Source organism: Leuciscus leuciscus, assembly GCF_965113295.1.
Source record: "Leuciscus leuciscus genome assembly, chromosome: 1".
NCBI classification, from domain to species: domain Eukaryota; kingdom Metazoa; phylum Chordata; class Actinopteri; order Cypriniformes; family Leuciscidae; genus Leuciscus; species Leuciscus leuciscus.
In genome coordinates this window covers 703,853-731,393 of record NC_138725.1, presented here as the reverse complement: position 1 = coordinate 731,393, position 27,541 = coordinate 703,853, and the positions used below count along the sequence as shown (strand labels likewise).

The following is a 27,541-nucleotide window of genomic DNA, read 5'->3' as shown; positions in this document are numbered from 1 at the left end:
TCACATATTATGGTAGCCCTGTTTGTGCTAAATAGTGTGTAATTTTTTTTTGCCATTAATATGTTTATAAGCAACTGAAAAAAGCACAAATGTCAGGGCATGTCAGAACATCTCAAGGACCCCAAAAACCCCTCAGACCTCAGAGGGTTAAGTATGGGGTGGACAGGGCAAGCTTGTTTGCTCTCTGCCTTCCCGAGTTATGCAGGATTGGCACTGTTTCTTTCTGCCACAACAATAACCCAGGCCAGGATAGTTAGCCAAAATCATCCATGGCCGTTATTTGATAGGGCATATTCTGCCCTGTGGCTTCTGCCACTTAATACATTTAGATACAGCTATTTTGACTGGAATTATTTATTGGTCTTTCGTGTTTCACCAAACACATTAACTCATTCTCTCACACACACTTTCACACCCCTCTCTGGCCAGAGCATCACACTTTTTCTTGTCGGCCTCAGCAGTTTATGAACTGAATGTGACAACTTTTCAGACGACAGAAGTTACTGAAGTGGCGTTCCCCTTGCGACAGTGTCTAAACATTAGGATATCAATTATCAATTGTCCATTGTCAGTTGCCATGAGATTGTGTTTAACACTGCAAACGTAAACTTTGCTAAATCTAACAGATTAAATGCCTTAAAATAATCCTAGGCCTGCAGTTGAGAGAGCCAACTTCAATTTCTCAAATGCAATTTAAATATTTAATTTAAATGATCTGTTTAGTGGTGAGACTGCAGTGAAAAGCAAACCCACTTGTCTTTGAAGTACTTTATTCTTGCAAGAAGGCCATTCACACACAGACTTCAGAGTTTTCTGCTGCCTTTTCATTCATCCCTCACACCTCACTCTGCTGTGTTCCTGTTATGATCATTCAGAAAGAAGATCTGTATCATATGAGGACACTGTATTGTCTTATTCTCTTGACCCAGAGAAAGAGGAACTGTTTCTAAGAAATGGCTGGATGTGGAGTTGACATGTGACAGCTTTTGTTGCAAAGATCTTCAGCTCACATTTAGACACAGTACACAGTAATTTCCCACTAAACTATTGCCTGTTGTCATGCAAGCACACACATTACATGAAGTTTACTTGATCACTCCTCTCTTTCAATTACTTTGTGTATATGTTAATGCATCAAACCTTTTTAAACCATCTAACACACATTTTGGTGCTGTCAGACTCCTGAGGATTCTTTCTGCACAATATTTGCATTGAGAAATCAACCACTTTTACACACATCAGGCTGGAAAGTTTTAAAGCCTCATGAAGCTTCATCTCACCATCACTACCTTCAGGTTCACTTAGCTCAACAGTTATACGCTATATTAGCAATAATGATTATTTTGGGAGACATGGATGAGCTTTGATTGGATGGTTCCCATCATGCACTGCAACATTAGGCTTTATGTTTATTTCACCAGTGATGGTTGGTTGGTCAGATGAGAGGAAGTTAATAACCACAGGAGGAGCTGATGATGTTTAAAGGAGGAGCTGTAACTATATATAATGAAGAGGAAGACTGACAGAAACAGAAAATGGCTGATAAGTGTGATCTGTGTCTGCTGGGACTGATCATTCTCTCTTCACTTCTCACAGGTAAAGAAATCTGTATTTTCTCTAAAGACATTTAGTGGAATTAGTCTGGAAAGAGTTCATTTGAACATGCTCAGTTTATTCTTGCACACATTCACGTTGTGATCTCAGAGTTGTGTATTGATACACACAGATCATACTGTATTATTCCTGATACTGGACATAGTGTCACTCAAACATCTGATGATGAAGAATTATCTTCATATTAAGAGTGTGTCAGTGATTTGAACAGCTCTCTGATAAAGACTAATAGTTTATTCTGGAGAGTGTGTTGTTTGCTTTAAGTCAGGAAAAATACTATGATTTAAAACTTCTGCTTTTTATGCTGGTGTGTTTTATGGTTTCATTTATTAATATATATCATAATGATCACTGAGATATACTGTGTTTCAGGAACCAGTGGAGTGGATGATGATGATATGTTCATCAGTTCTGGTGAAAATGTCTCTCTGTCCTGTAATAAAACTCTTTCTGACTGCAAATCAACTACATGGATCTACTCTAACAGATTCAGACGTTCATGGGGAGTTGAACTGATTACTGGAGGGATAAAGAATAAAGACTCAAAGAGACATGAGAGACTGAGTCTGGAGTCTGACTGCTCTCTGAACATCAAGAACGTCACAGAAGAAGATTATGGATTATACAGATGCAGACAATATGTGAATGGAGAACAAGGATCTGATGTACGTGTTTTTCTGCATGTTCTTCATGGTAAGATTATGATTATGTGGTCAATTTAAAAAGGGCAGATTCTCCCTTTAAACTCAGATGATGATTGAAGAGTCTGTGATTTGTGTCTTGTGTTCAGTTTCAGTGTCTCCATCATCATCATCTTCATCATCATCATCTTCATCCTCACAGACTGAGATCAGTCCAGGCCGCTCTTTGACTCTCTCCTGTCAGTTGTATTCATATGATATATTCTCCTGTGATGATCGGGTCCGTAGGGGAGTTGAGCTGTTGTGGGTGAATCAGGCTGGTGTTGATCTGAAGACAGACTCCAGATATCAGATATTATCATCATCAGATCCAGATCAAGATCGCTGTATCATCCTCACTCTGACTACAACACTCCTGAATGAAGATGACAACAGAGAGTGGAGATGTCAGCTTACTCACAGAGATCATCTCGAGACCTCAGTCAGATACACTGTCAAGTATTCAGGTGAGAAAACGTCTCGGTTACGTATGTAACCCTCGTTCCCTGAGTAGGGAACGGAGACGTTACGTCGGATGACGACGAATGGGGTTTCGCTTAGAAAGCCTGTCATCTTCGAGTATATAAAACGAGCCAATGGCAAAGAAATGCCATGGGTCTGCGGAATTTGCATAGCGTAAGTCCGCCCCACCCTGGGGGTATATAAGGAAGTACGCTGGCAACATGCAGATATGTCTTCGCTGAGGAGCCGAGACTGAACTCAGGCGTTTCCCAGCGGTACAGCGGAAGTGGCAGGGAGACGTAACGTCTCCGTTCCCTACTCAGGGAACGAGGGTTACATACGTAACCGAGACGTTCCCTTTCGTTGTCACTCCAAGTTACGTCGGATGACGACGAATGGGGTTCCCAGTGTAATCACGCCACCTCCCGACTGTCTTCCAGTGCCCTGCGTAAGTGTGAGCTCCCTGTCGTGAGACTGGCACGGACGAAGGACTCGTACTTAACACAGGATTAAACCAAGGTACACTGGGAAGCACATCTCAGTGGAAATATGCAATCATGCCCAACCCGAAGGGGGGGACTTGGAATACACATATGACCCAGGGGGGCTGCATATGGAGAACACTGGGGTGTCCAACCGCAGGTGGAATATTTCAACCCCAGGGGTGGCAAGGTGGCTTGCCGAGGGAAAGACACATGCTCAAAGAGACTTACAGTGGAAATACACACGTGGGGGTCGCCCAGAGGGGGAACCATGCACATGGAGGCACCTAGCCAAGCGCGAAAGCTGCCGGTGGCAAACTCTGGCGTTGACATCGTCAGTGCTGGAGGAGACTCAGGGCTTATGAGGCTCACCTGAGGAAATATCGCACGTATCCCGTCCGTAGAGAGGAATGGCGAGCAAGCGAAGACACCTGAGCAGAATCTATTACCGGCTAGTTGAAGCGAGTACACGAGAAGAAACTGGCTCCACTCGGAGATTATAGAATCTCGCGAATGTGTTAGGTGTCGCCCAGCCTGCAGCTCTGCAGATGTCTGTTAGCGAAGCGCCATGCGCTAGAGCCCAAGAGGATGCCACACTCCGGGTGAAGTGGGCCGTCACACCAAGGGGGGATGGTCGACCTTGCTGCTGGTAAGCCAAAGCAATGGCGTCCACTATCCAGTGAGACAACCTTTGCTTGGAGAGACCCTTTCCCTTCAGCTTCCCACCATGACAGACAAAGAGCTGGTCAGAGGTCCTGAAACACTATGTTCTGTCTACGTAAGCACGGAGGGCGCGTACTGGACAGAGCAGTGCCAAGGCTGGGTCTGCCTCCTCCAAAGGCAGCGCTTGCAGGTTCACCACCTGGTCTCGAAAGGGTGTGGTGGGAACCTTGGGCACATATCCAGGCCGGGGTCTCAGGATCACGTGAGAGTTAGCCGGCCCGAATTCCAGGCACGCTTCGTCAACCGAGAATGCCTGCAGGTCCCCTACCCTCTTGATAGAGGCCAATGCAACCAGGAGCGCTGTCTTAATAGACAGGAACTTAAGCTCCACTGATTGCAGAGGCTCAAAGGGAGCACTCTGCAGGGCAGTTAAAACCACTGAGAGGTCCCAAGAGGGAACGAGAGGAGGGCGAGGAGGATTCAGTCTCCTCGCTCCTCTCAGGAACCTGATGATCAGGTCGTGCTTTCCAGCGGACTTACCTTCGACTGCGTCGTGATGTGCGGCAATGGCGGCAACATACACTTTCAGGGTGGAGGGAGACAGCCTTCGCTCCAACCCTTCTTGCAGGAAGGAAAGCACGACACTGATCGGGCATTTCGTGGGTTCTTGATGTTTAGAAGAACACCAGTTGACGAAGAGGTTCCACTTCAACGCATAGACATGTCTCGTGGACGATGCTCTAGCGGAAGTGATGGTAGCCACCACCGCTGGTGGTAGGGTACTCAAACCTACCTCGTCCCGTCCAGGAGCCACACGTGGAGGTTCCAAAGATCGGGATGAGGGTGCCACAGGGTGCCCCGTCCCTGAGAAAGCAGGTCCTTCCTCAGAGGAATAGGCCAGGGAGGTGCTGTCGCGAGGAGTACTAGTTCTGGGAACCAGGTGCGGTTGGGCCAATACGGGGCAACCAATATCACCTGCTCCTCGTCCTCCCTGATCTTGCGCAAAGTCTGCACAAGAAGGCTCACTGGGGGAAACGCATACTTGCGTAGGCCCCCGCGGCCAGCTGTGCGCCAGTGCATCCGTGCCGAGCGTGCCCTCGGTCAGGGAATAAAACAGGTCGCAATGGGACGAGTCGTGGGAGGCAAACAGATCTACCTGAGCGTCCCCGAACTGATCCCAAATCAGCTGGACCGACTGGGGATGGAGTCTCCATTCTCCAGCGAGAGACCGAAACCGAGACAGCTCGTCGGCCGCACGGTTCAGCTCTCCCGGGATATAAATGGCTCGAAGCGACCTCAGATGCTTCTGACTCCATATGAGGAGGTGGCGGGCGAGTTGCGATATACGGCGGGAGCGTAGACCACCTTGACGGTTGATTTACGCTACTGTGGCGGTATTGTCTGATCGGACTAGTACGTGTTGACCCCTGAGCAACGCCCGGAAGCGGTGCAGGGCAAGGCGTACAGCCAGCAACTCGAGGCAATTGACATGCCAAAGGCGTTGGGGACCTGTCCAGGAGCCCGCGGCAGCATGTCCATTGCACATGGCACCCCAGCCCGTGGTGGAGGCATCCGTTGATACAACAACATGCCTGGAAGCTCGTTCTAAGGGCACTCCGGCCCGTAGAAAACTGAGGTTCGACCACGGGGTGAAGGTCTGACGGCAGGCCGGAGTCACTGGGACTCGGAGCGTGCCGTGTTGCCATGCCCACCTCGGGACTCGATCGCGAAGCCAAAGCTGAAGCGGTCTCATATGAAGCAATCCGAGCGGCGTTACTGCGGCTGCGGATGCCATATGCCCCAGGAGCCTCTGAAAGAGTTTCAGTGGGACCGCACTCTTGCCCTCGAACTGACGAAGGCAAGTCAGCAGTGACTGCGCGCGCTCGCTCGTAAGCTGCGCGCACATGGCGACCGAGTCGATATCCATACCGAGAAAAGAGATCCTCTGCACGGGGCAGAGTTAGCTCTTCTCCCAGTTGACCCGAAGGCCCAGACGAGCTAGGTGCCGGAGCACTAGGTCCCTGTGTTCGCAAACCTGGTCTCGAGAGTGAGCTAGGATCAGCCAGTCGTCGAGATAGTTCAGGATGCGAACCCTGTGTTCCCGTAGGGGAACCAGGGCTGCCTCGACGACCTTCGCAAAGACGTGAGGAGACAGGGCTAGCCCGAAAGGGAGAACCGCGTACTGGTATGCCTGCCCCTCGAAAGCAAACCGTAAGAACGGTCTGTGTCGAGGAAGAATGGAGACATGGAAGTAGGCGTCCTTCAGGTCGATCGCTGCAAACCAATCCTGCGGCCGCACGCATTCGAAAATGCGTTTGGCCGTGAGCATCTTGAACGGCATCCTGTGAAGGGAGCGGTTCAAGACGCATAGGTCCAGGATTGGTCGTAACCCACAGGTTTTCTTCGGTACAATGAAGTAGGGGCTGTAGAAGCCGAACTTCATTTCAGCTGGAGGGACAATCTCGATCGCACCCTTCACCAGTAGGGTGGCAACCTCCGCTCTCATGACAGGGGCATTGCCACCGACCATAGTGAAGCGGACTCCCCTGAAGTAGGGAGGAGACCGCGCGAACTGAATCGCGTAGCCGAGCCTGATGGTTCTCGCGACCCGGCGGGACAGTCTGGGAGGCTCTAGCCAGGCCTCCAGAAACTGCGCCAGCGGGGTCATACGAACCACAGACGTACCGTCGGAGGTGCAGCGAGGCGGAATGACCGGCCCAGGCAAGGGTGGCATAGCGGCCCTGTGCGGGGGCACGGTCATTAGCTGCATCCTGCCAGAGGAGGCCAGGGGAGGACCAGCGTCCCACGGGGGCGTGCTCTGGCAGGGGTCTGGCGACAGAGGGGGATGAGAGGAGCGTGGCCCGTGGGCGGCGCGTGCTGTCATCCATAGCCTCTTGGGGCTCAGAGAAAGAGCATCAGTTCTTTTGAATGAGATTCTCCCCCAGCCCTCCACCGGGGGAAGGAGTGGTCCTGCTACCAGCTCCTGAAAGAACTGAGCCCTAACTCCAGGCCACCTGTCTCAGGAGTGCTGCTTAGCCAGGTGTTAGCCGGCTAAGGGCAAGGACAGGCGGTGCCAGCCTCCAGCGACCTCCTCGTGCTCGGGCCAGGAAGGGTAGAGGGGAGGAGCCACATGGAAGCGGCGTCGGCGGGAAGCAGACTAAGGAGACCACACGGACGGATGACCGTCAGTGCAGAAGCCTGAGTCCGCTTCTGGAGTGATCGAAGACTGTTGGGCGCAGTCCTCAACCACACCGCCGACCAAGCTGCCCATCTCAAGAGTGCTGCTTAGGCTGGCGTGGCAGTCTAAGGGGCGGAGACGGGCAGCGCCGCCCTCCTGCGACCTCCTCCTGCTCAGGGCCAGTGAAGGCCCGAGGGGAGGAGCCGCATGGAGGTGGCCTCGGCGGGAAGCAGACTAAAGAGACCGCACGGACGGATGACCGTCGGTGCAGAAGGCCTCAGTCTGCTTCTGGGGGGGGGGTCAAAAACTGTAGGGTACAGTCCTCAACCACACCGCCGAGGAGCCCAGCCTGGGACATGAGGGAGCTGAGAAAATGAATTCTCAGACCCCCTCACATCAACCTGGCTGAGCCCATGTCTGGACCACTCTAGTGGACACCACCTGACCCAGGATCACGCAGGTACCGATGTCGCCCGAGAGCGAGGTCAGTAGTGTGCGCGGCGGAACGACCAAGCCGGGCATGGGAGGCATAGCGTCCCAGCAAGGGGGCGTGGTCGAGTTTCCGCGTTCTGTCAGTGTTGGCCAGGGAAGGACTAGCGTTCCACTGCGGCCGGTTCTGACAGAACTCCCGAGTCAGCACTGCCTCGAAGGCGAAGGCGACACACAGCACTGCATGCCTGTGCCACGATAGTGACAGACAACATACAGCCCATGATCGCCACGCGATCGAGTGCAGCGAAGGCGGAGGACCGCCCGCGGGCCGCGAAAAGTCACGTGGATTCCCGCGGGCCGGAAGCGTCCTGATGCACATCCGGGAAGCCTACAGCGCTCGGGGGGAGGGCGGCGCCACTCCAGCCGATGCTTTCAGCTGCCCGGGAAAGCATGGCCATCAGCTCTGGATCTGACTCGACTAACGCTGACACTCCAGAGGGAGGCAACGCAGTCGAATCCTCATTTCCAGAGGAATCAAGCCCGCCTTGTGATGCTGTGAGTGACATGACACCACCTGCTGGAGCCCCGAATGAAAACACTGGGTCCCTAAGAAGAACCAGGTACACACGGAAGCCCCACGGTTTGCGATGTGGAGGGGGGCGTGGCCCGAGGAATGCTCGTCGGTATTATGCCACACTGTAACCCTCAGATCACCCTGGCCACCAGCCAAAGTATCCCCTCTCGAGGAAGAGATAGATTGGGGTGTGGCAGAGGGGACTCTACCCACACGGGGATCATTGAGTCTCGATCTATAAACATCGCGATGGTCACGTTCCCGCAGAGAAAACGTGACTCACCCACGAGCGCTGCCGAGCGTGAATCAGCCCAACACGCGAAACAGCGCTCGTGACCGTTAGGCAGATGAATCACGCGCCCACATCCAGTAAATACACGGGCGAGCCGTCTTGAAAAAGACGTGCCGCGTGCAGCTCTTTTAGAGAGAGGAAAAGCTCAGCAGAGTGCTGAAGCGCCCAGGGAGAAACACACACACTGTCGGCAGATCACTGCACAGATCAGCAGCAGGCAATGCGATCTCGCTGGAACACGCCGTCACACCAACACACTGAAGAGCCGCTCGTCTCGTAGAGTGAAGATGATACAGAATAGCTTGTAGGAGTGAAGAAAACTCTTGGCTCCGAAGCGAAAAACATATCTGCATGTTGCCAGCGTACTTCCTTATATACCCCCAGGGTGGGGCGGACTTACGCTATGCAAATTCCGCAGACCCATGGCATTTCTTTGCCATTGGCTCGTTTTATATACTCGAAGATGACAGGCTTTCTAAGCGAAACCCCATTCGTCGTCATCCGACGTAACTCGGAGTGACAACGAAAGGAACACTCTTTTCTGACAGATTTGTGAAAACTTCCACAGATTGGCTCTACTCTTTCTGATGGCTTCATACGTTTTGGAGTTGTAAAATATTAGTGGTCAAAGTCATAAACTGCATAACAATCCTTATAATTCCCAATATTGGCCTCCTACATGGGTCATACATGATATATTGCATAAATCAGACGAGTGTATTAAAGCCTAGTATGACCCATGTAGGAGGTCGGGTTTAGGAATTATAAGGCTTATGTCCTTCATTCAAGCTGAAGGTTTATTTGCAGAAGCTCAACTGTGTTTCACTCTCATATAAACCAGGAATAGATTATACAGTAACACAGTAATACAGTTATACAGTAATACAGTACAGTCTCTTCTCAACTACTGCCATTCTCCTCCTGACAGCTTGAGAGTGAAGTAAGAAGATAATAGATGACAGACTCGTGCACATATTCATCATTTCTGTGATGTGAAGCTCAAGTATTATGTGATGATGATGTTGTGTATATGTGGCATTATGTGTTGAACTGAACTAACAGACGTGATCCACAGATCCAGCTGATACAGCATCAGAAACTGAAGTCAGTGTGACTGCTGGATCATTATACAGAGGTACGACACGTTCATTTATACTGACAGCTTTATAACATTAAACTATCAGTCAGTCTGTAAATGCTTCATCAATAACTGTTGATAGTTGAATACCCTTGACTTCAGTCATGTACAGTTTCTCTTCTTCCTCTCATGTTTCCTGCAGTGATTGTGATTATTGTTGAGATCGCAGTGTTTGCTGCTCCTACTGTGATTCTTCTTCAGATCATCTGTGCTAGAAGAGCTGGTGAGTTTTGAGCCGCACACAATCTGATGATTCACACTCATCTGATCTGGAACAATCTGCAATCATGATAAAAACACATACGAGAGGTCAGTCAATGCTTTTATTTTGCAGGGAGGAAGGACTCGAAGCACCCAGAGGAAATAGAGATGCCGACAATATTAGAATAAAATACTGATGAGTTTAGAGCCAATCTGCAGCAATATTTACAATAGCAAAAACTTACAGAGGATTGTTCATTGTTTTATTTTCTTCTTCTCAGAAAACAGAGAAAAAACTCTGAGCACTTATAGTGACATAATCAAGTTTAGATTAAAATGTTTTTTTTTACATATAAAAAGCCAGATTTATTTTCATTTATATGGATGTTATGGATATATTTGCCTACAGTGTTGAAAGTCATTCTCTTGCGCTTCATATGTAAACTGCTTTAAATATAATATTAATACAGTAATGGACAGACTCAGACTGTATAATCTCTCTCTGTTCTGTGTGATGGAGCTGATTTGAGGATTCTTGGATCTTGTCTGTTCATTCCTGTTTTTAGCATCTTTTTTCATTTTGAATGATTGCTATAATTTTCTTAATAAAACCGACTGCAGTTGTGTTTAATAAGTCTCCTTTCCTGAGATGTTTGTTCCCCTTCATGAGCTCGTAATGTATCGTAATATAGAATAGTAAGTGTGAGTATTAATGGGTCGAGTGTTGATGAAATATATGCTGTGGGCGACAGTCTGAGAGCCACAAAAATTGTCGACCGAGAGGCTGAACAGGGAAAACTAATTTGCCAGACGCGCTTCAATGATGACAAATCCAAGGACTGCATTTTGTCGGTTTATTATCATGAGAAGCAAACAAGGTCGTGTATTGAAACATTCCATAATTGTTTCTCAGACATTCGATATACAGCGTTTAGATAGCGGTCAACAAAAATATGACTTCCCCCGTCACCCCCTCTCTCCACTCTCGAACCATGCAGGTGAACAGCTGATAAACTCTACTTCCTCCGCCACCACCAGGTGCATTGATTACCGTAAATAACCAAAAGGGTGTTCAGAATAGATAAAACATACCTAGCTCTTACATTCCGGCCCCTAATTATTACCGTTAATACACAGTAATAATTACACAATCATTACACATGCAGGGGAAAGAACAAAATTATTTATAGTCCATCATACAAATGTGAGACAATCTTCTGTTTTCAGCCCAGTCAATTCAGTCAAAAAGTCACGTTATCCAAGTATAGCAATCAGGATTCAGCTGACTCCTGAAGAAGGCAGATCTTGGTTACAGGCCGACATATACGGCTGGTTTGGGTCTTAATCCAGACTTGTCTCACGAGTCCTCTTCTGTCTGGAACCACTTCAGTTATCTTTCCAACGATCCATGAGTTGCGGGGCGCAGAATCATCCACTATGAGTATGATGTCTCCAGGAATGAAATTCCGCTTGATCTTTGTCCATTTTTGTCGTTCCTGCAGTTGTGGTAAATACTCCTTAGTCCACCTTTTCCAAAACAAATCAGCCATATATTGGACTTGCTTCCACCTTCGTCGTGCATACATGTCCTCTTTCTGAAATAGTCCAAGAGGTAAACAGGGTTTAGTTTTAAGAAGCAAAAGGTGGTTCGGAGTTAATGCTTCCAAATCGTTGGGATCTGTCGATTCCTTGGTGATGGGTCTACTGTTGAGAATTGATTCCACTTCACAGAGCACTGTGCAGAGTGATTCCTCGTCCAGACTTTGTGTCCTTAAGGTTGAGTTAAGGACCTTTCTGACAGACCGAATCAACCTCTCCCATGCTCCTCCATGATGTGATCCAGTGGGAGGGTTGAAGGTCCATTTTATTCCCTTTAACGAGAGTGCATCATTGATCTGTTCCAAGTTCCATCCTCCAATGGCTCGTCTCAACTCACGCTCTGCTCCGACAAAGTTGGTGCCGTTGTCTGACCGCAACTCCTTGACCTGTCCTCTTCTTGCGATAAAGCGTCGTATTGCATTAATGCAAGAATCTGTGTCCAGCGACGAGGCAACTTCAATGTGTACTGCTCTTATGGCCAAACACGTGAAGATAACTCCATATCTTTTTACAAGACTCCTACCACGCTTGACCTCAAACGGTCCAAAGTAGTCGACTCCAACGTGACTGAAAGGAGGTTCCTCCGAAGAAACTCTGTCTTCAGGCAAGTCTGCCATTTGCTGTTGACCTGCAGCTCCATGTAGCCGCCGACACACCACACATCTCGCCAAGATCCTCCTTATGGAACCACTAACACCAGGGATCCAGTATCTCTGGCGTAGTCTTGACAACATATGGTTTCTACCTCCATGGCCAACCTCTTGATGAATATGTTGTAAAATGAGGTCAGAGATATGAAGGTCTTTAGCTAATATGGCAGGATGTTTCGACTCTTCAGGCATAGCAGCCTTACTCAGCCGTCCTCCAACTCTTAACACACCATCTTCCAATATTGGATTGAGCTTGTATACATGGCTGTTTCTTTTTACACCTTCTCCTTTTCGGAGACAGGAAAACTCTTCTGAGAACCTTCTTCTCTGACAAAACATAATTATTTCAATTTCAGCTTCTCTGATCTCTCCCATTGAGAGATAACCACCACAGAACTTATTCTTGAAATCACACATGTCCTTGGTGAGAGCATCTTTCTGTTGAGTTGCATTTGACGCTGACCGAGTAAGACATACAGTGATCTCTTTCATTTTTCTGAGATTCAGAAGCAAAACCTTGAATCTTAGGACCCAGCCCATCACTCTTGTTAGACGTGTCCAAGATGAGGTGCGATTGATCAAACAAGTTATGGCATCATTCTCATCCCTTATTGCGGAAACTTCAATTGCAGCTGATACCTTGACCTCAGGGTCTCCAGGTGGAAGCTCTTGCAATTCATCTGGGTTAACAGGCCAGTCTTCCTCTGATTGCAAGAGAAATGAGGGACCAGAAATCCAAGTTTCGTTGTTTAGGAATGGTTCCGCTCTCGCACCTCTGGAGGCAAGATCTGCGGGATTGTGTGCAGTGTTCACAAATCTCCATTGAGATGCATCAGAAACCTTGAGAATCTCGGAGACTCTGTTTGCCACAAAGATTCGAAATCTTGAAGTTTCATTCTTAATGTATTTTAATACAGAGGTACTATCTGTCCAGAAAACAGAGTCTTGAAGCTGTAGTCTTAGCTCCTTTCTCCACAGTTTGTCCATACGAGCTGCTACAACAGCAGCTATCAACTCCATACGTGGGATAGTAACAGGCTTCAAAGGTGCCACCCTGGATTTCCCCATTATGAAGGCGCTGTGCATCTGAGATTGTTCATTACGTAGCAGCAGATAGGTGACAGCACCATATCCTTCCTCACTTGCATCGGCAAAATGATGCAACCGAGCAGTTGCTGCTTTTCCAAAGTTCAGAGGTTTTAAACATCGTCTGATGCTGAAGCCTTCCAACTGATGAAGCTCCTTCAACCAGTCAATCCATTCCTGGGCAACTGCTAATGGTATGAAGTCATCCCATCCTAGCCGACTCCGACACAGATCTTGAAGAATTCTTTTAGCTGTAAAAACCACAGGAGCTAGGATCCCCAGAGGGTCGTAGAAAGAGCTGACAGTTGAAAGGATGCCTCTGCGAGTCAATGGTCTCTCCTGAATAGTTATGCTGAACTTAAAGGTGTCAGACTGGACGCACCAGCGCACACCCAGTGCTCTCTCAATAGGTAGTGAGTCATGGTCCAGATCCAGATCTTTAACTTCCTTTGCTCTCTCCTCCTCAGGTATTGAGGCCAACACACTACGACTGTTGCTTACCCATTTTGTTAGATGAAAGCCACCCTTGGCACAGATGGCTTTAAGGCCTTTATAAAGGGATATAGCTTCCTGTTCTAAGGCTACGGAAGCAAGGCAGTCATCCACATAGAAACTATTCATTATGGTATCAATCACTTGCTGGCTGAAGAACTCTTCATTGTCTTCTGCGCACCTCCGTAGAGCAAAGTTAGCGCAGCTTGGAGAAGAAGTTGCCCCAAACAAATGGACAACCATCCTGTACTCAGCCAAACACTGACTGAAATCTCCACTGGACCACCAAAGAAATCTCAACAGGTCGGCATCCTCCCCTGGAACTTGAACCTGATGAAACATCGCCTCAATATCAGACATCAAAACAATAGGCTTTTTCCTGAACCTGGTCAGGACTCCAATCAACGTACTAGTCAAATCAGGGCCGTTCAGGAGTTGCGTGTTGAGTGATGCGCCTTGAAATGATGCTGCACAATCAAAGACAACTCTGATTTTTTCTTTCTTTGGATGGTATACCCCATGGTGGGGAATATACCAAACTTTCCCGTCACTGCGTTCTAGATCTGTGGTTGGCACAATCTCAGCATAGCCACTGGATATAAGGTTATTCATGAAAGCAGTGTAGTCCTTATGGAGTGATGAATCTCTGATAAACCTTCTCTTCAGGTTGAGGGTGCGTTGTTCTGCAATTTTACGGTTGTTAGGCATGCTTATCTTCCTGTCCTTCAGAGGTAAAGCAATACTGTAATGACCATTAACCAATTTCACAGTATTGTTAGCCATTTCTAAGAACCTGCAGTCATCCCTTGAAAGTCCTAGCTGTTCTTCCTGACTGCATTCTGGAAAGTCTGTCTTGAACTGTTGCTTCCAGAGTTCATCAAGTGTTACAGCAGAAATTCTGTTGATGGTAAATGCAGACTGATACATATCAGGTCCGTCACAACATTCTCCACCCAGGGGTCCATTTACCGTCCAACCAAGCATTGTCTTAATGGCATATGGCCCTTCGTCCACACTACGGATGATTTCAAGTGGTTCCAACGCCCTGGGTACATTCATTCCTATCAGAAGCTCCACGTCTGTATCTATCTCAGGCAAGTACACATGTTTCAAATGAGGCCATTTAGCCAAATCGTCCTGTCGTGGGATGTTACTCCTATTCACAGGCATCCTAGGTTGTGAGAAGATATCTGGCATTTCACAGTACCAGCCACTGTCCAATCCAGCCACTTCCAAGTCCGACACAATACAACTGTCCACAATTCTCTCTTGGCCCATAGTGCGCAGCAGAATCTTAATTTTTCTCCCTGAGAGATTTAATCTATCCATCAAACCCATTGTACAGAAAGATGCTGAACTGCCCTGGTCCAAAAAGGCATAGGTCTCCACGATCCTTTGCCCACTCTTTGATTTAACTTTTACTGGTACAATGGCAAGCTTAAAATCTTGTTCACCGGCCCCAGTAAGACCACTGGTTTGGACTGCAACCAAAGAACTGCCCACTGCACTCTCTGAGTTGCTCTTACCTTTCTCTGCATGTGCTACTTTATCCTTGTGGTGGATGTGAAGCATACTAGGGTGCCTCAAGCCACATGTTTTACAAGAGAGACGTTTCCTGCACTCCTTACTTATGTGACCAGTACACAAACAGCCAAAACAAACTCCCAACCTTTTCAGGAAATCGATTTTCTCACTTTGAGCCTTCTTCTCCAGCAGAGTACAAAACCCCAACGTATGTCCACCCTTAGGCAAGGCAAGGCAAGGCAAGGCAAGTTTATTTATATAGCACATTTCATACACAATGGCAATTCAAAGTGCTTTACATAGAAGAAATTAAAATAATGAAAAGAAATAAGAATAATTAAAACAGTTTAGAAAAATAAAATAAAATACAGTACTTTTAAAAAATAAAAAAGAATATTTATTATAGATCTTTCTTTCAAAGGATTCCCTTAAGACTTAAATCTTTCAACCTTCTTTTAACCTTCAATCTTCTTACGACTTCCATCTATCAACTTTCCTTTAACTTTCTTTTCTCCCTCATTTACTCACACGTTCTTTTCACTTTCTTTAGCACTTTAGCACTGCGTTCACATTCTTTCTCAGACGAAAACTTTAATATCGTCATTTAAATACTGTTCTACTTTCAAACCCACATTAATCACTTTCACATTATCACCTTCTGAGTGGGCATTTACAGTTTCGGGCTAAATGCCCTGCTGACATAGGAGAAATTAAAATAATTAAAAGAAATAAGAATAATTAAAACAGTTTAGAAAAATAGAGTAAAATACAGTACAGTACAAACAGTCGGACGAACAGCGGCACAGTGCTCATTCAGTAAATGCACAGCTAAACAGAAGTGTTTTGAGTCTGGATTTGAATGTGACCACTGTAGGAGCACATCTGATCTCTTCTGGAAGCTGGTTCCAGCTGTGGCTGGCATAATAGCTAAAAGCAGACTCACCATGCTTAGAGTGAACCCTTGGTATTTCTAGCTGATATGATCCTAATGATCTGAGTGATCTGTTGGGTTTATATTCAGTGAGCATATCTGCAATGTATTGAGGTCCTAGGCCATTGAATGATTTATATACCAGTAATAATACTTTGAAATCAATCCTAAATCTAACTGGGAGCCAGTGTAAAGACCTGAGGACTGGTGTGATATGTTCATATTTTCTGGTTCTGCTCAGAATCCTGGCGGCAGCGTTCTGTATGAGCTGCAACTGTCTTATGGTCTTTTTGGGAAGGCCAGTGAGGAGTCCATTACAATAATCCACCCTGCTGGTGATGAAAGCATGCACAAGTTTCTCTAAGTCTTGTCTGGAAACAAAGCATCTAATTCTTGCAATATTTTTCAGATGATAGTATGCTGATTTAGTTATTGCTTTGACATGACTACTGAAACTAAGGTCTGACTCTAGTGTCACACCAAGATTCCTGACTTGATGTTTAGTTGTTTTACCCCTAGAGTGAAGGTATGCGTTCACTTTGAGAACTTCATCTTTGTTTCCAAACGCAATAACTTCAGTTTTGTCTTTGTTTAATTGAAGAAAGTTTTGACACATCCAACTGTTGACTTCGTCAATGCATCGGCACAGGGAGTCAATGGGGCTGTAATCGTTAGGCGATAGGGCTAAGTACAGCTGTGTGTCGTCTGCATAGCTGTGGTAAGCAATTTGGTTATTTCTCATTATTTGGCTCATTGGGAGCATATACAGGTTGAACAGGAGTGGCGCAAGAATTGAGCCTTGAGGGACTCCGCATGTCATGGATGTCCACTCAGACTTATGGTCTCCTATACTCACATAATAACCTCTCCCATCTAAGTATGACCTGAACCATTTTAGGACTATCCCAGAAAGCCCCACCCAGTTTTCCAGCCTGTCAAGAAGTATGTTGTGATCGACAGTGTCAAATGCAGCACTGAGGTCGAGTAGTACCAGCACTGATAATTTGCCTGAATCAGTATTTAAGCGAATATCGTTTATTATCTTTATGAGCGCTGTCTCTGTGCTGTGATGCGGTCGGAAACCAGATTGAAAATTATCAAAGTATCCATTCGAGCTTAAGAATTTGTTCAGCTGATTGAAGACAACTTTTTCAATGATCTTGCCTATGAAAGGAAGATTTGAGATCGGTCTATAGTTGCTTAATATGGTCTTATCCAGATTGCTCTTTTTCAGGAGGGGCTTGACAACTGCAGTTTTCAGGGAGTTTGGAAAACTCCCAGAGAGAAGTGAGGCATTTACCACTTCTAGAAGATCTGCTTCTAAACTGTTTAGCACAATTTTGAAGAAAGATGTGGGAAGTGTGTCAAGGGCGCATGTTGATGTTTTAAGGTGTTGTACGGTTTCTTCCAAAATTTTGCCATCAATTTCTTTGAAGTCAGACATAGTAACTACTTTCTCAGGTGGTCTGATCTGTCTGACCTCAGTGCAACTCAAGGATGTGCTGATCACCTTTCTGATATTATTGATTTTCTCAGAGAAGAAAGAAGCAAACTCACTGCACTTGCTGTTTGAGAGCATTTCACTGGGAATCTGGCTTGGGGGGTTTGTCAGTCTCTCTACAGTAGCAAAAAGAGTGCGTGTGTTGTTTAAATTGCTGTTTATAATATTTGAGAAGAAAGTCTGTCTAGCTTTGCCTAGTTCCATATTGAAAGCATGCAGGCTGTCTTTGTAGATGTTATAATGGACTACAAGTTTTGTCTTCCGCCACATGCGCTCTGCTTTTCTGCATTGTCTTTTCATATGTTGCACTGCTGTTGAGTTTCTCCAAGGTGCTTTTTGTCTGCCACTCTTCTTCCTGACTTTAACAGGAGCAATATCATCAATTATATTTTTAACTTTTGAGTTAAAAGAATCAAGGAGAAAATCAACAGAGTCAGCAGATATGCTTGGTGTTAAGGATATAGCCTTCATAAATAGTACACTAGTGTTCTCATTTAAGCATCTCTTCTTGACAGACACAGATTTAGCTTCAGTGGCAGGAGAGATCAATATATCAAAGAAAATACAGAAATGATCAGACAGTGCTACATCCTTAATAAAAATCGATGAAATGTTTAGACCCTTACTGATAAGTAAATCTAGAGTGTGTCCATGATTGTGTGTGGGTCCATGTACATGCTGAGTCAGATCAAAAGTTTTTAAAACAGTTTTGATTTCTATTGCCATATTGTTTTCTGCATTATCTATGTGAATGTTAAAATCTCCAGCAATGGCAAAACAGTCAAACTCTGAGGTAATTGTTGATAACAGTTCTGTAAAGTCCTCAGCAAAGGCTGGAGAATATTTTGGAGGCCTGTAAATAATGATAAGTAAAATGCGAGGAGCACCTTTTAACACAGTACCCAGATATTCGAAAGACGGGTAATTCCCAAATGATATTTGCTTACATTGATAGATATCTTTAAAAAGAGCAGCTAGACCCCCACCTCTCTTAACAGCTCTGCAGACACTCATAAAAGTAAAGTTAGGAGGGGCTGTTTCATTGAGGATTGTTGCACTGCAGCTGTATTCTAGCCAGGTTTCATTTAGAAACATAAAGTCCAGGTTGTTTGTGGTTATTAAGTCGTTGACTAGAAGTGATTTATTTTTAAGTGAGCGAATGTTTAAAAGTGCTAACTTAACAGTCTTACTTTTTGTCCCCACAGCAATCTTAGTTTGACATGTAATAGGCACCAGATTAGTTGGGTTTGCTGTACGGCTATTGAAGGCCTTAGACTTTCTATCTTGTAATAGAACAGCAATAGAGAAAGATACAGGCACACTGGGTTCCCGCTTGTTCTGTAAACATTTGAGAAAGTTACTGTTATCATAACAGGAACCCAAAACACATCACTGAGAGCTGGTATCAGTTGTTTTTGGTTCACCTCGAGCAGATGGAGGAGGGTGTGGGCCCTGGCGTTTTGGCCGAAGAGGCCGAAGAGCTCTCACAGGAGGAGGGGGCGGGCGAGCTCGGCGCGCAGGCTTCGGTGTTTGAGGTGCCTGACGATTTTTGGTTGGTATCTGGGGGCTTGCAGCAAAAGAGTGGGATAGTCTGGTTCCAGCATGCACTAATTCTTCCATTTTCTGTGAGAAGCACAGGAGTGGAGTCGCTGGCGAGAGTGAGAAAGTATCTGGTGAAAGGGGCTGTTGCTCAGGTGTTATAGGAGGCTGTGATATGCTGTCCTGGCTTCCCTGGCTGTTTTCCAGGAAGTCGTCCTTGGGTGCTGAATCTTGGAGCAGTTCTAATATGTCTGTCTGTGGTGAGCTCTGTGGGCATGGCTCAGCTGAGATTGTGTCCGTGAGCAGAGGTTGTTGTGGCTCAGTGGTGTTATCATTGTCCTTGTGTGATATGTCAACCGCATGTCCATCTTGTTGCTGAAGTGAAGTCCCGTGTTCATTCATACTGTTTCCAGGTGTGTGTGTGTCGTTCAGATTGACACACACTGCAGAAGGATGATTGAGGGAGAAGTCGATATTGTCCTTTAACACTCTTGAACCAAGTTTGTTTGGGTGATGGCCATCCCGATGAAATAGTTGTCTCTGACTCCAGAAAAGATTGAAGTTGTCAATGAAGTTTACTCCTTTTATATTGCAGGTTTTTTGCAGCCATGTATTAATCCCAAGCAGCCGAGAAAACCTGTTTGTTCCTCTTGCTGGGAGTGGTCCACTGATGAATGTTTGAACTTTCAGTCTTTTAAGTGTTTCAAAAAGTTCATTGAAATCCTTCTTAAGGAGTTCTGACTGCTCTTTATGAATATCATTCTTCCCCACATGAATTATGAGTCGATTTGCAGTCTTATGTTTCATCAGAATGTTCTGAAGTTCCCTGTTTATATCAGAAGTTGTTGCTTTTGGAAGGCAGCATGTAGTTGTATCCCTGCTGCTAATGTTTCTGATTATGGAGTCCCCCACTATCAGAGTCCTGGGCTCGGCTGTGCTCTGAGCTGAGTGCCGCTGTCTGCTCGACCTTGAGCGCCAGTTAGCATCAGTGTTAGCTACTGGCTGATACAGTCTGTGTTCGATCACATTCATCACGTTTGGGGATTCCTCATTTACATTCATTAGTACTTCAAATCTGTTCTCAAGATGTATAGGTGTTGGTGGGAGACCAGTGTTTGCCATCCTTGTCAGAGCTGTATCTGGGGTAGAGGATGCTACTGCGGCAATATGTGGGGCTCGTGACAATCTGATGTCTCGAGTGCCTTTGGGTCTCGCTCCCTGTTTGTGCCATCGATTTGTAAGTCGATCGGCTTGTTTCTCTACCTGTCGAGGAGCACTAGTTTCATGGGACTCACCGGCTATATGCTGAGGGTGTCCATGACGAAGCTCTATTGTGTGTTCCGTCTGGTTTGGTGGTCCCGTAAATAACTTTGTTTCAAGAACTGCAATCCTTTGTAAAAGTCTGTGGCAGTTAGTGCAGCAAGTAGATTCCAGAAGAGGCATTTTCTCTCTTATCCTTGTAGGCAGTTGTGTTTTCCTTTCCCCGGAATGTAAGCTGGTCGGGTAGAAGAATTCTGCGTTTTTGTGGTAATCCAAACTTTGTCGTTTGAGCACTGTGCTGATTTGCTGAAGTTAAAATTAGGTGATAAAAGGAGCTAAAATATAAAAATATAGAAGATAAAATATAAAAGCGATAGAGCAAAGCGCGGAGCAGTAAGCAAGAGCGTCCGAACGGTAGCTGAGCTGAGCAGGAAGTGCAGTACAGACAAGTCCTTTCAGGTGAATGTCCATCTTTAACACCCTATGTTCTGTTAGTGTCCTTTCAACTGTAGTAGCAGCAGTGGCAAAGCTACTTCCTTTAGCCCCTGAGTGAAGTGATTTTGTCCTGCTGCCTTCCTTATTTGCCACCGACACTGGTACGTCCTGTAGATTTCCAAACACAGGATCTGTCATGATCTTTACTTGACGCTCCAGAAAAGTCACAATATCAGCAAACATAACTCTCCGGCAATGCGTTTCCTGGATGTTACATGACACTGTACGCCACTTGTCTCTCAGTTTGTAAGGTAATCTTTTAATCACAGTGATCATAATGGCAGGTGTATTCAGTTCACAAAGACTATGAACCTCTTCCATGGCATTGCAACATCCACGCAAGAAAAGACTGTATGCATGTAAAGCCTTGCCATCTTCTGGCTTAATCACTGGCCATGAAGAGACCTTATCCAAATAGGCAGATGCTATCATATGCTCATTTCCAAAATGTTCATGCAGTAAAGTCTTTGCCTTTGCATAGCCTGAGCCGTCAATCAAATGTTGGCAGCTCCTGACTAGTTGTTGTGGTTGCCCCCTGGTGTACTGTTCAAGAAAATGCAGGCTGTCTTCAGCATTATCAGACTTTTGCTCAATTACTTGTTCAAAAGACCGCATGAAAGCATGGTACTGTAGAGGGTCGCCATCAAATATTTGGATATTTCTTTTAGGCAGCGATAAAAGACATTGCTGATGTACTAGCATTGATGTTATCTCATTCTGTTTTTTCATTATAGACAACATGTTGTTCTGGTCACTGTTAATGTTCATGGAAAACGGTGTATGAACATCGCCATGATTAAACACTGGAGGCGCTGGAGTATTTGGAACTGTGCTCTGTCTCATAAGCTCTGAAGGCCTCTGCTGGAGATGGATGGTATTATCAGCCACTTTCTGTTTTGGCCTTCCAAGCTGTAAATCAGCGTTTCCCATTGCTGGTTTTCCCTTCTTATCCTTTCCAAGCTGTGGAACAAAAGTCTCTGCGTCAGTGTTAAGAGCTTCAACCGTTTTTCCCCTTTTCTCAAAATATGACTCCATGCCATTAGATTGAGAAACCACACTCCGCACACCAGATCCAGAGGTCCTTAAAACATTCAATTTAGCCACTGATGCAGCTATATCGGCTTTAAGCTGAAGTTGTTCCTTTTGCTGTCTTAATTTCTCTTCCTGTTCCTCAAGAGAATGTTTTTCCTTCAGCAAACCTTGACGGGCAAGCAGAGCAGCCATTTCAGCCTCTGCTCTGAGACGTACAGATGAAGTAATGGAAACATTTGATTTTGAACCTTGTTTTCTACTGCTTAGGTTTGATATACTGTCACATGGCAATATGTCATCCTGGTCATCGTGTTGAGAAGATGGATGCCGTTGTCCCGTTTTTACATCCTCATGAATTACAATTTCATCCCCAAACAGAACTTCCTGATCATCACACTCCAAATAATGAGTTAGCTCTGAACGAGGCCTGTAGGTTTCTGAGATCCATTCTTTGGCATCCTTAATAAACCCTTGGCTGTATTCAGTGATGCTTTTGAACCATGCATTTTGTCTCTCCTGTTCCTCAGAAGGGATTAAAGGCATCAAAGAGTTATGCAATGTAGTGGCATTTTCATACAATTGCAGCAGAACATCAAACTGTGCTTTAACTTGTGAAGCATTTTGATCATCTCTCATGAGCTCTTTGAGAGACGGTATCTGTCTTTTTAAGTTGCTTACTTCCTTTTTACGCTGTTTCTGAATTGACTCAATCCTGTTTGCCAGAGCCTTTTCAGTCAGAGTGATTTTTCTTTTTTCCATATTAGATGAAGTTGAACCAGCCCTTGATCCACTCATTTTATGAACTTGATGCAACTGAACATCGCAGTATGAATCCGACGTAAAGCAACAACCAATAGCCACAACAATTAAATACAGACACGTATAACCAACGAACTGAAGCCACACCGCACACACATAAGTCAGCTGTTCGCTCCAAACACAAACCCGATCAGCGGCAATCAACCCGCTCCATCAGCAACACCAAACCTCAACAAGTGGCAGTAACCCGTTCAAAACTGTCTTCCAAACAAGCCATAACACAATACAAAACGCAGGTTACATACCACTGTTTGTGTGCGATGCTCTCCCGCGGCCGCCGTTGTCCAGGATATTCGGCCGAATCCGTGTGTGTGTGTGCGGTCTCAATGACCGATGATCCCGTATCTCCGTGAGTGATCACGACCTTCAATGAAGCGTGGCTTATATTCCAAGTGTATCTTGATTTTTGTTGACAAATGTGGGCGACAGTCTGAGAGCCACAAAAATTGTCGACCGAGAGGCTGAACAGGGAAAACTAATTTGCCAGACGCGCTTCAATGATGACAAATCCAAGGACTGCATTTTGTCGGTTTATTATCATGAGAAGCAAACAAGGTCGTGTATTGAAACATTCCATAATTGTTTCTCAGACATTCGATATACAGCGTTTAGATAGCGGTCAACAAAAATATGACTTCCCCCGTCACCCCCTCTCTCCACTCTCGAACCATGCAGGTGAACAGCTGATAAACTCTACTTCCTCCGCCACCACCAGGTGCATTGATTACCGTAAATAACCAAAAGGGTGTTCAGAATAGATAAAACATACCTAGCTCTTACATATGCGTTTTCAGCTGTTTCTTGAAGATGGCTAAAGCCTCATCAGCTCAGGTTGAGTTCGACAGGTCGTTCCTCCAGCAGGAACAGTCCAGGTGAAGGTCTGTGAAAGTGATTCTGTGTCTCTTTGAGATGATGCACCACAAGACACCGTTCACTTGCAGAACACAAGCTTCTGGAGACACATTGGTCTGGAGTAGTGAGTTTAGGTGTAGAGGAGCAGAGCCAGTGGTTGTTCTGTAGGAAAACATCAGGGCCTTGAATCTGGTGTGAGCGGCTGTTGGAAACCAGTGCAGGTTTATGAGGAGAGGAGTGACGGCTCGATAAACACACTCTTGCTGCAGCATCTGGATCAGTTGCAGAGGTTTGACAGTGATGCTGGAAGGAGAGAGCATTACAATAGTCCAGTCTGGAGAGAACAAGCACTTGGAGAAGGAGTTGTGAAGCTCCGATAGGAAGGGCCTGATCTTCCTATATAAGGCTAATCTGCAGTTCTAGCACTGTGGTCTGTGAAGTTCAACTGATCATCAATAGCTGAGTGGAGAAGTTGTGATGAAGTGTTGGGTTGGCCGAGACCATGAGCAGTTCTGTCTCAGCAAGGTTTAGTTGAAGGCCCTTCATCCAGCAAGAAATGTCTGTTAGGCGAGCAGTGAAAGGGAGAAGAAATTAGATTTCTGATTGGCTACAGCAGTCAGATGACATCACACGTGCCCTGATAGGCTGTAAAACATCATCAGCTCTTTTGTCTTCAGAAAGCTGTTTATCTGTGTGTGTGTGTGTTTGTGTGTGTGTGTGTGTGTGTGTGTGTGTGTGTGTGTGTGTGTGTGTGTGTGTGTGTGTGTGTGTGTGTGTGTGTGTGTGTGTGTGTGTGTGTGTGTGTGTGTTTGTGGATTTACCCTGCATGCTGTGTTTTTAATACGCCAATAAATTGGACCTATGTGATTTTTCATTGCACCATTTTTGGGCCTGCCAGTATTTGAGAGGGTCCTCACTTCGAGGGAGGTGTGTATCATTGATGTGTCTCTTGACCTCTATGGTGGCATCAAAAACAAACACTTTCAAAGTAAAATAAATGTATTCCTTAATTTGTACACAAAGTGCATTTATTTATTAATTTTGATCAAAACGATATGGAATCCAGGATATTTTAATTACCAAACAATAAAACAATGCATTTTGGGAAATTCCAGGAAATACTGAGCCTCAAAAGAAATGATGCCGTCTGTAAGATTCACTACTCTCAGAAAATAAAGTACATAATTGTACCTTTAGGGGTACAGTGGCTTGTCACTGGGCCTGTACCCTCATGGGTATACCCTTGGCATAGGGTACATATGTGTACCCTCGTGATTTGTACCTTAACTAATACCTTTATTTTTTACATCCAGCACAAAATGAAAGAGATGTATGAGCTAATGGTGTTCTCTGACCCCAAATAAACACATAATGGAATGTTCACAATCTGCAATATACAGTTATATATTCTCCTACTTAGTATGTGTGTAAATAGTTCTATTTAAATCTTTGGGTGTATTTTTACATGCCAACATATTTTGTCACACCGTAGTGATGCAAAGTTCAACACTCTTGTAAAGACTATGGACTAACTTTAAAACATAATCTTTACACAGGAATCACATGTGTCCAAAACATCCATGTAAGATTCAAAAGACCAAATCACTAAGAAACGAGGGTTGAAAAGCGCCGTTTATAATAAATACAAAAAAATTTGCAAATAATGGTTTTATTACTCCACTAGATTTAGTCATAGTTGGACTGTTGGACTGTGTGTGTTTTAGGTGAAGACGTTTATTTGAGAGCTGTCAACATTCAGTGTTTATAGAAATAAATGAAATTAAGAATTTAAGTGATAGTCTTTCTGTCTGAGAATGTTTGACTAAATTGATACTTCGTTTTAGTGCAACTTTCCCTCTATCTATGATGTGGAATCACACAAAGTATTAACACAAAAAGTAAGTGCATGCTGTTTTACACTTAAACTATTACAACAGAATCACATCTGACTATTGCCCTGAGAGAGGCATATTCATTAGAGCTTGAGGCTGTTAAAGTTCCACACTAACTGCACCCTGCAGATAAAACTGCACTAAAGTAAATTCTAGAGGTCAAACTTGCTGAAAAGTAATTACAGCATGAGCCATTTAAAACAAATACAGAAAAGCCACTTGTGATCAGTTTTGAATGTTTGTAATTGACATTGTACATACTAGTCAATTACGCTGTTTACATCTTGTGTCTTTTTGTTTTTGTACAGTTTGCAAAAAGTATATAGTTTTAGAGCGTGGTCAAGCATGTTCATATAGGAATTTATGAAAAACATGAACAAATATTGCATAAAGAGAATTAAATGACGGTCCTTCTAGTATGAGAGTGTTAAAGACTAAACAAATCATATTTCTTTTAGAACGTCTTTCTGCTATATCTACGAAACATCGACGTGAAAGATGAGTATTGCTGTTCTTCTGTTACCTATAAAACTATTACACTTCAAACTCGTCTAACTATTACACTTAAAGATGTGCATTTCACAGCACAGTCATAGATACACTGTTATTTAGTGTGTGTCACTAAACAACAGTTAAGCAAATGAATTATGTGAAATATTATTCTGTCCGCACCAATACTTTGACACCAGAGTTTTAGACATCGGTCTTTTAGGCCTGATCCAGAAAACAGACGTTGTGTTTTATGTCTTAATAATTGTTCTTCTTTTTATGAAAACATGTGGTAAGCAGTTTTTGGCCTCATCAGCATAATGCCAAATTGTTTTAACATATCGTACATTTCAGTTGTTAGATAAATCATCTAACTATTATATCTAACAATCAACAGTTATATGTGAAACAAGCTCAGTCGCATTAGAGTTGGATTCTTCTTTATATTGAACATTGTTATTGAACCGCATGTTTAACAGTGCTATTGTTCTCGGCCTCATCAAAGTTCACACAAGTCACACAGGTTTCACTGGAGCACACTGACTCTGAAACAAGACCAAATATTAGCACGTAACATTTTGGACACCTTTGTTTTTATGCATCTTTGATTTTGTTTGCATTTCTTCTGAAACGCCCTGTTTTGAAATTGTTTACCAGTTTTTAACATCACCATTCTCAATCTATTGCAGCGTGTCTATTTTCCTGACACTTTGAAAACTTCCTAGAATGTCGGCAGCTGGTAGAAATTTATTTTGCCTGCACCACCTAATCTACAGCAAAAGAAAACATTTACAAGAGTTGCGAATGTGCGTTTTGTATGTTGAAATGTATGTTATTAAATTAAAAATGCCTTGAAACAAAGACAAGAACACATCTTTCTATAAGTGACCCTCAAAATCTGTGCATACAACAAAACACATGTATGTGTACAATGATTTACCAGAAAATTACTTTTGTCTCTTTGTTTGAAGAAAAACTTAAATCAGCTGGTGCTTAATAACTATTGAAGCTATTATAAGCCCGTCTATTGGTCCAATGGGGGTCTCCAATAATACGGGGAAGGTTTCTCTGCGCGTTCCTGTCTTTCCTTTTACACAACACAACAAGATTCAAAGGAACACAATTCTACAACCCATTCTCACTCCCAGGGCATCAAAACCTGAAGCATGGTCAAGTGCCTTTAGCGTCACACAGAAGACTTCGAAGGTACCCCTAGGCATCACTTTATTGATGAACAGGGAACTCCATTGATTTCAACGGTTTGCCTTATGCGTCAGATTAAGACGCAAAAGACAAATTAGCCTAGTGTATAATAGACCCTACGTCATCGCAATTTTCTAAAGCTCTGGTAAGAAATAAGGCCTATTAAATTGATATTTTTTATAGCTAAGTTTCTATAGCTACATAAATGTATTTAATGTCCATAAATCCCCTTTTTAATATTATCTGTAAAGACTTTTATCTGGGCTAGGCTACCTCCAACAACTCCAAAGCTTTAAAATCCATAACACATGTGAGTATACATGTATGTATATATATATATATATATATATATATATATATATATATATATATATATATGTGTTTTTATAATGCATAATTAAATGATTGTGTAGGCCTACTGTGTATACTTCTGGCCTGTTTCTTATTGTAAAAAAAAAAAA

The 27,541-nt window shown here is 44.5% G+C and overlaps 2 protein-coding genes across 5 annotated transcripts in view; both read left to right on the top strand.

Moving 5' to 3' along the window:
- The window catches only part of LOC309480234 (uncharacterized protein), a 157,470-nt gene that overhangs the window by 81,785 nt on the left and 48,144 nt on the right, over positions 1-27,541 (top strand). Inside the window, exons 1-5 of one of the 3 annotated variants that reach the window (XM_082144645.1) lie at positions 1,301-1,596; positions 1,987-2,307; positions 2,405-2,761; positions 9,453-9,512; positions 9,658-9,738. In XM_082144645.1, the coding sequence (XP_082000771.1) occupies positions 1,536-1,596; positions 1,987-2,307; positions 2,405-2,761; positions 9,453-9,512; positions 9,658-9,738 (880 nt within the window). In that variant the 5' untranslated portion in view covers positions 1,301-1,535. Of the gene's footprint in view, positions 1-1,300; positions 1,597-1,986; positions 2,308-2,404; positions 2,762-9,452; positions 9,513-9,657; positions 9,739-9,849; positions 10,064-27,541 lie in introns of those variants that run through there. The other 2 variants (XM_082144646.1, XM_082144644.1) reach the window with 2 other exon arrangements.
- The window catches only part of LOC309480384 (uncharacterized protein), a 23,369-nt gene continuing 23,303 nt past the window's right edge, over positions 27,476-27,541 (top strand). For both annotated transcript variants that reach the window (XM_082144822.1, XM_082144821.1), the window contains exon 1: positions 27,476-27,541. This exon is cut by the window's right edge and continues 1,745 nt beyond it. The gene's annotated coding sequence lies outside the window, so the exon portion shown is untranslated.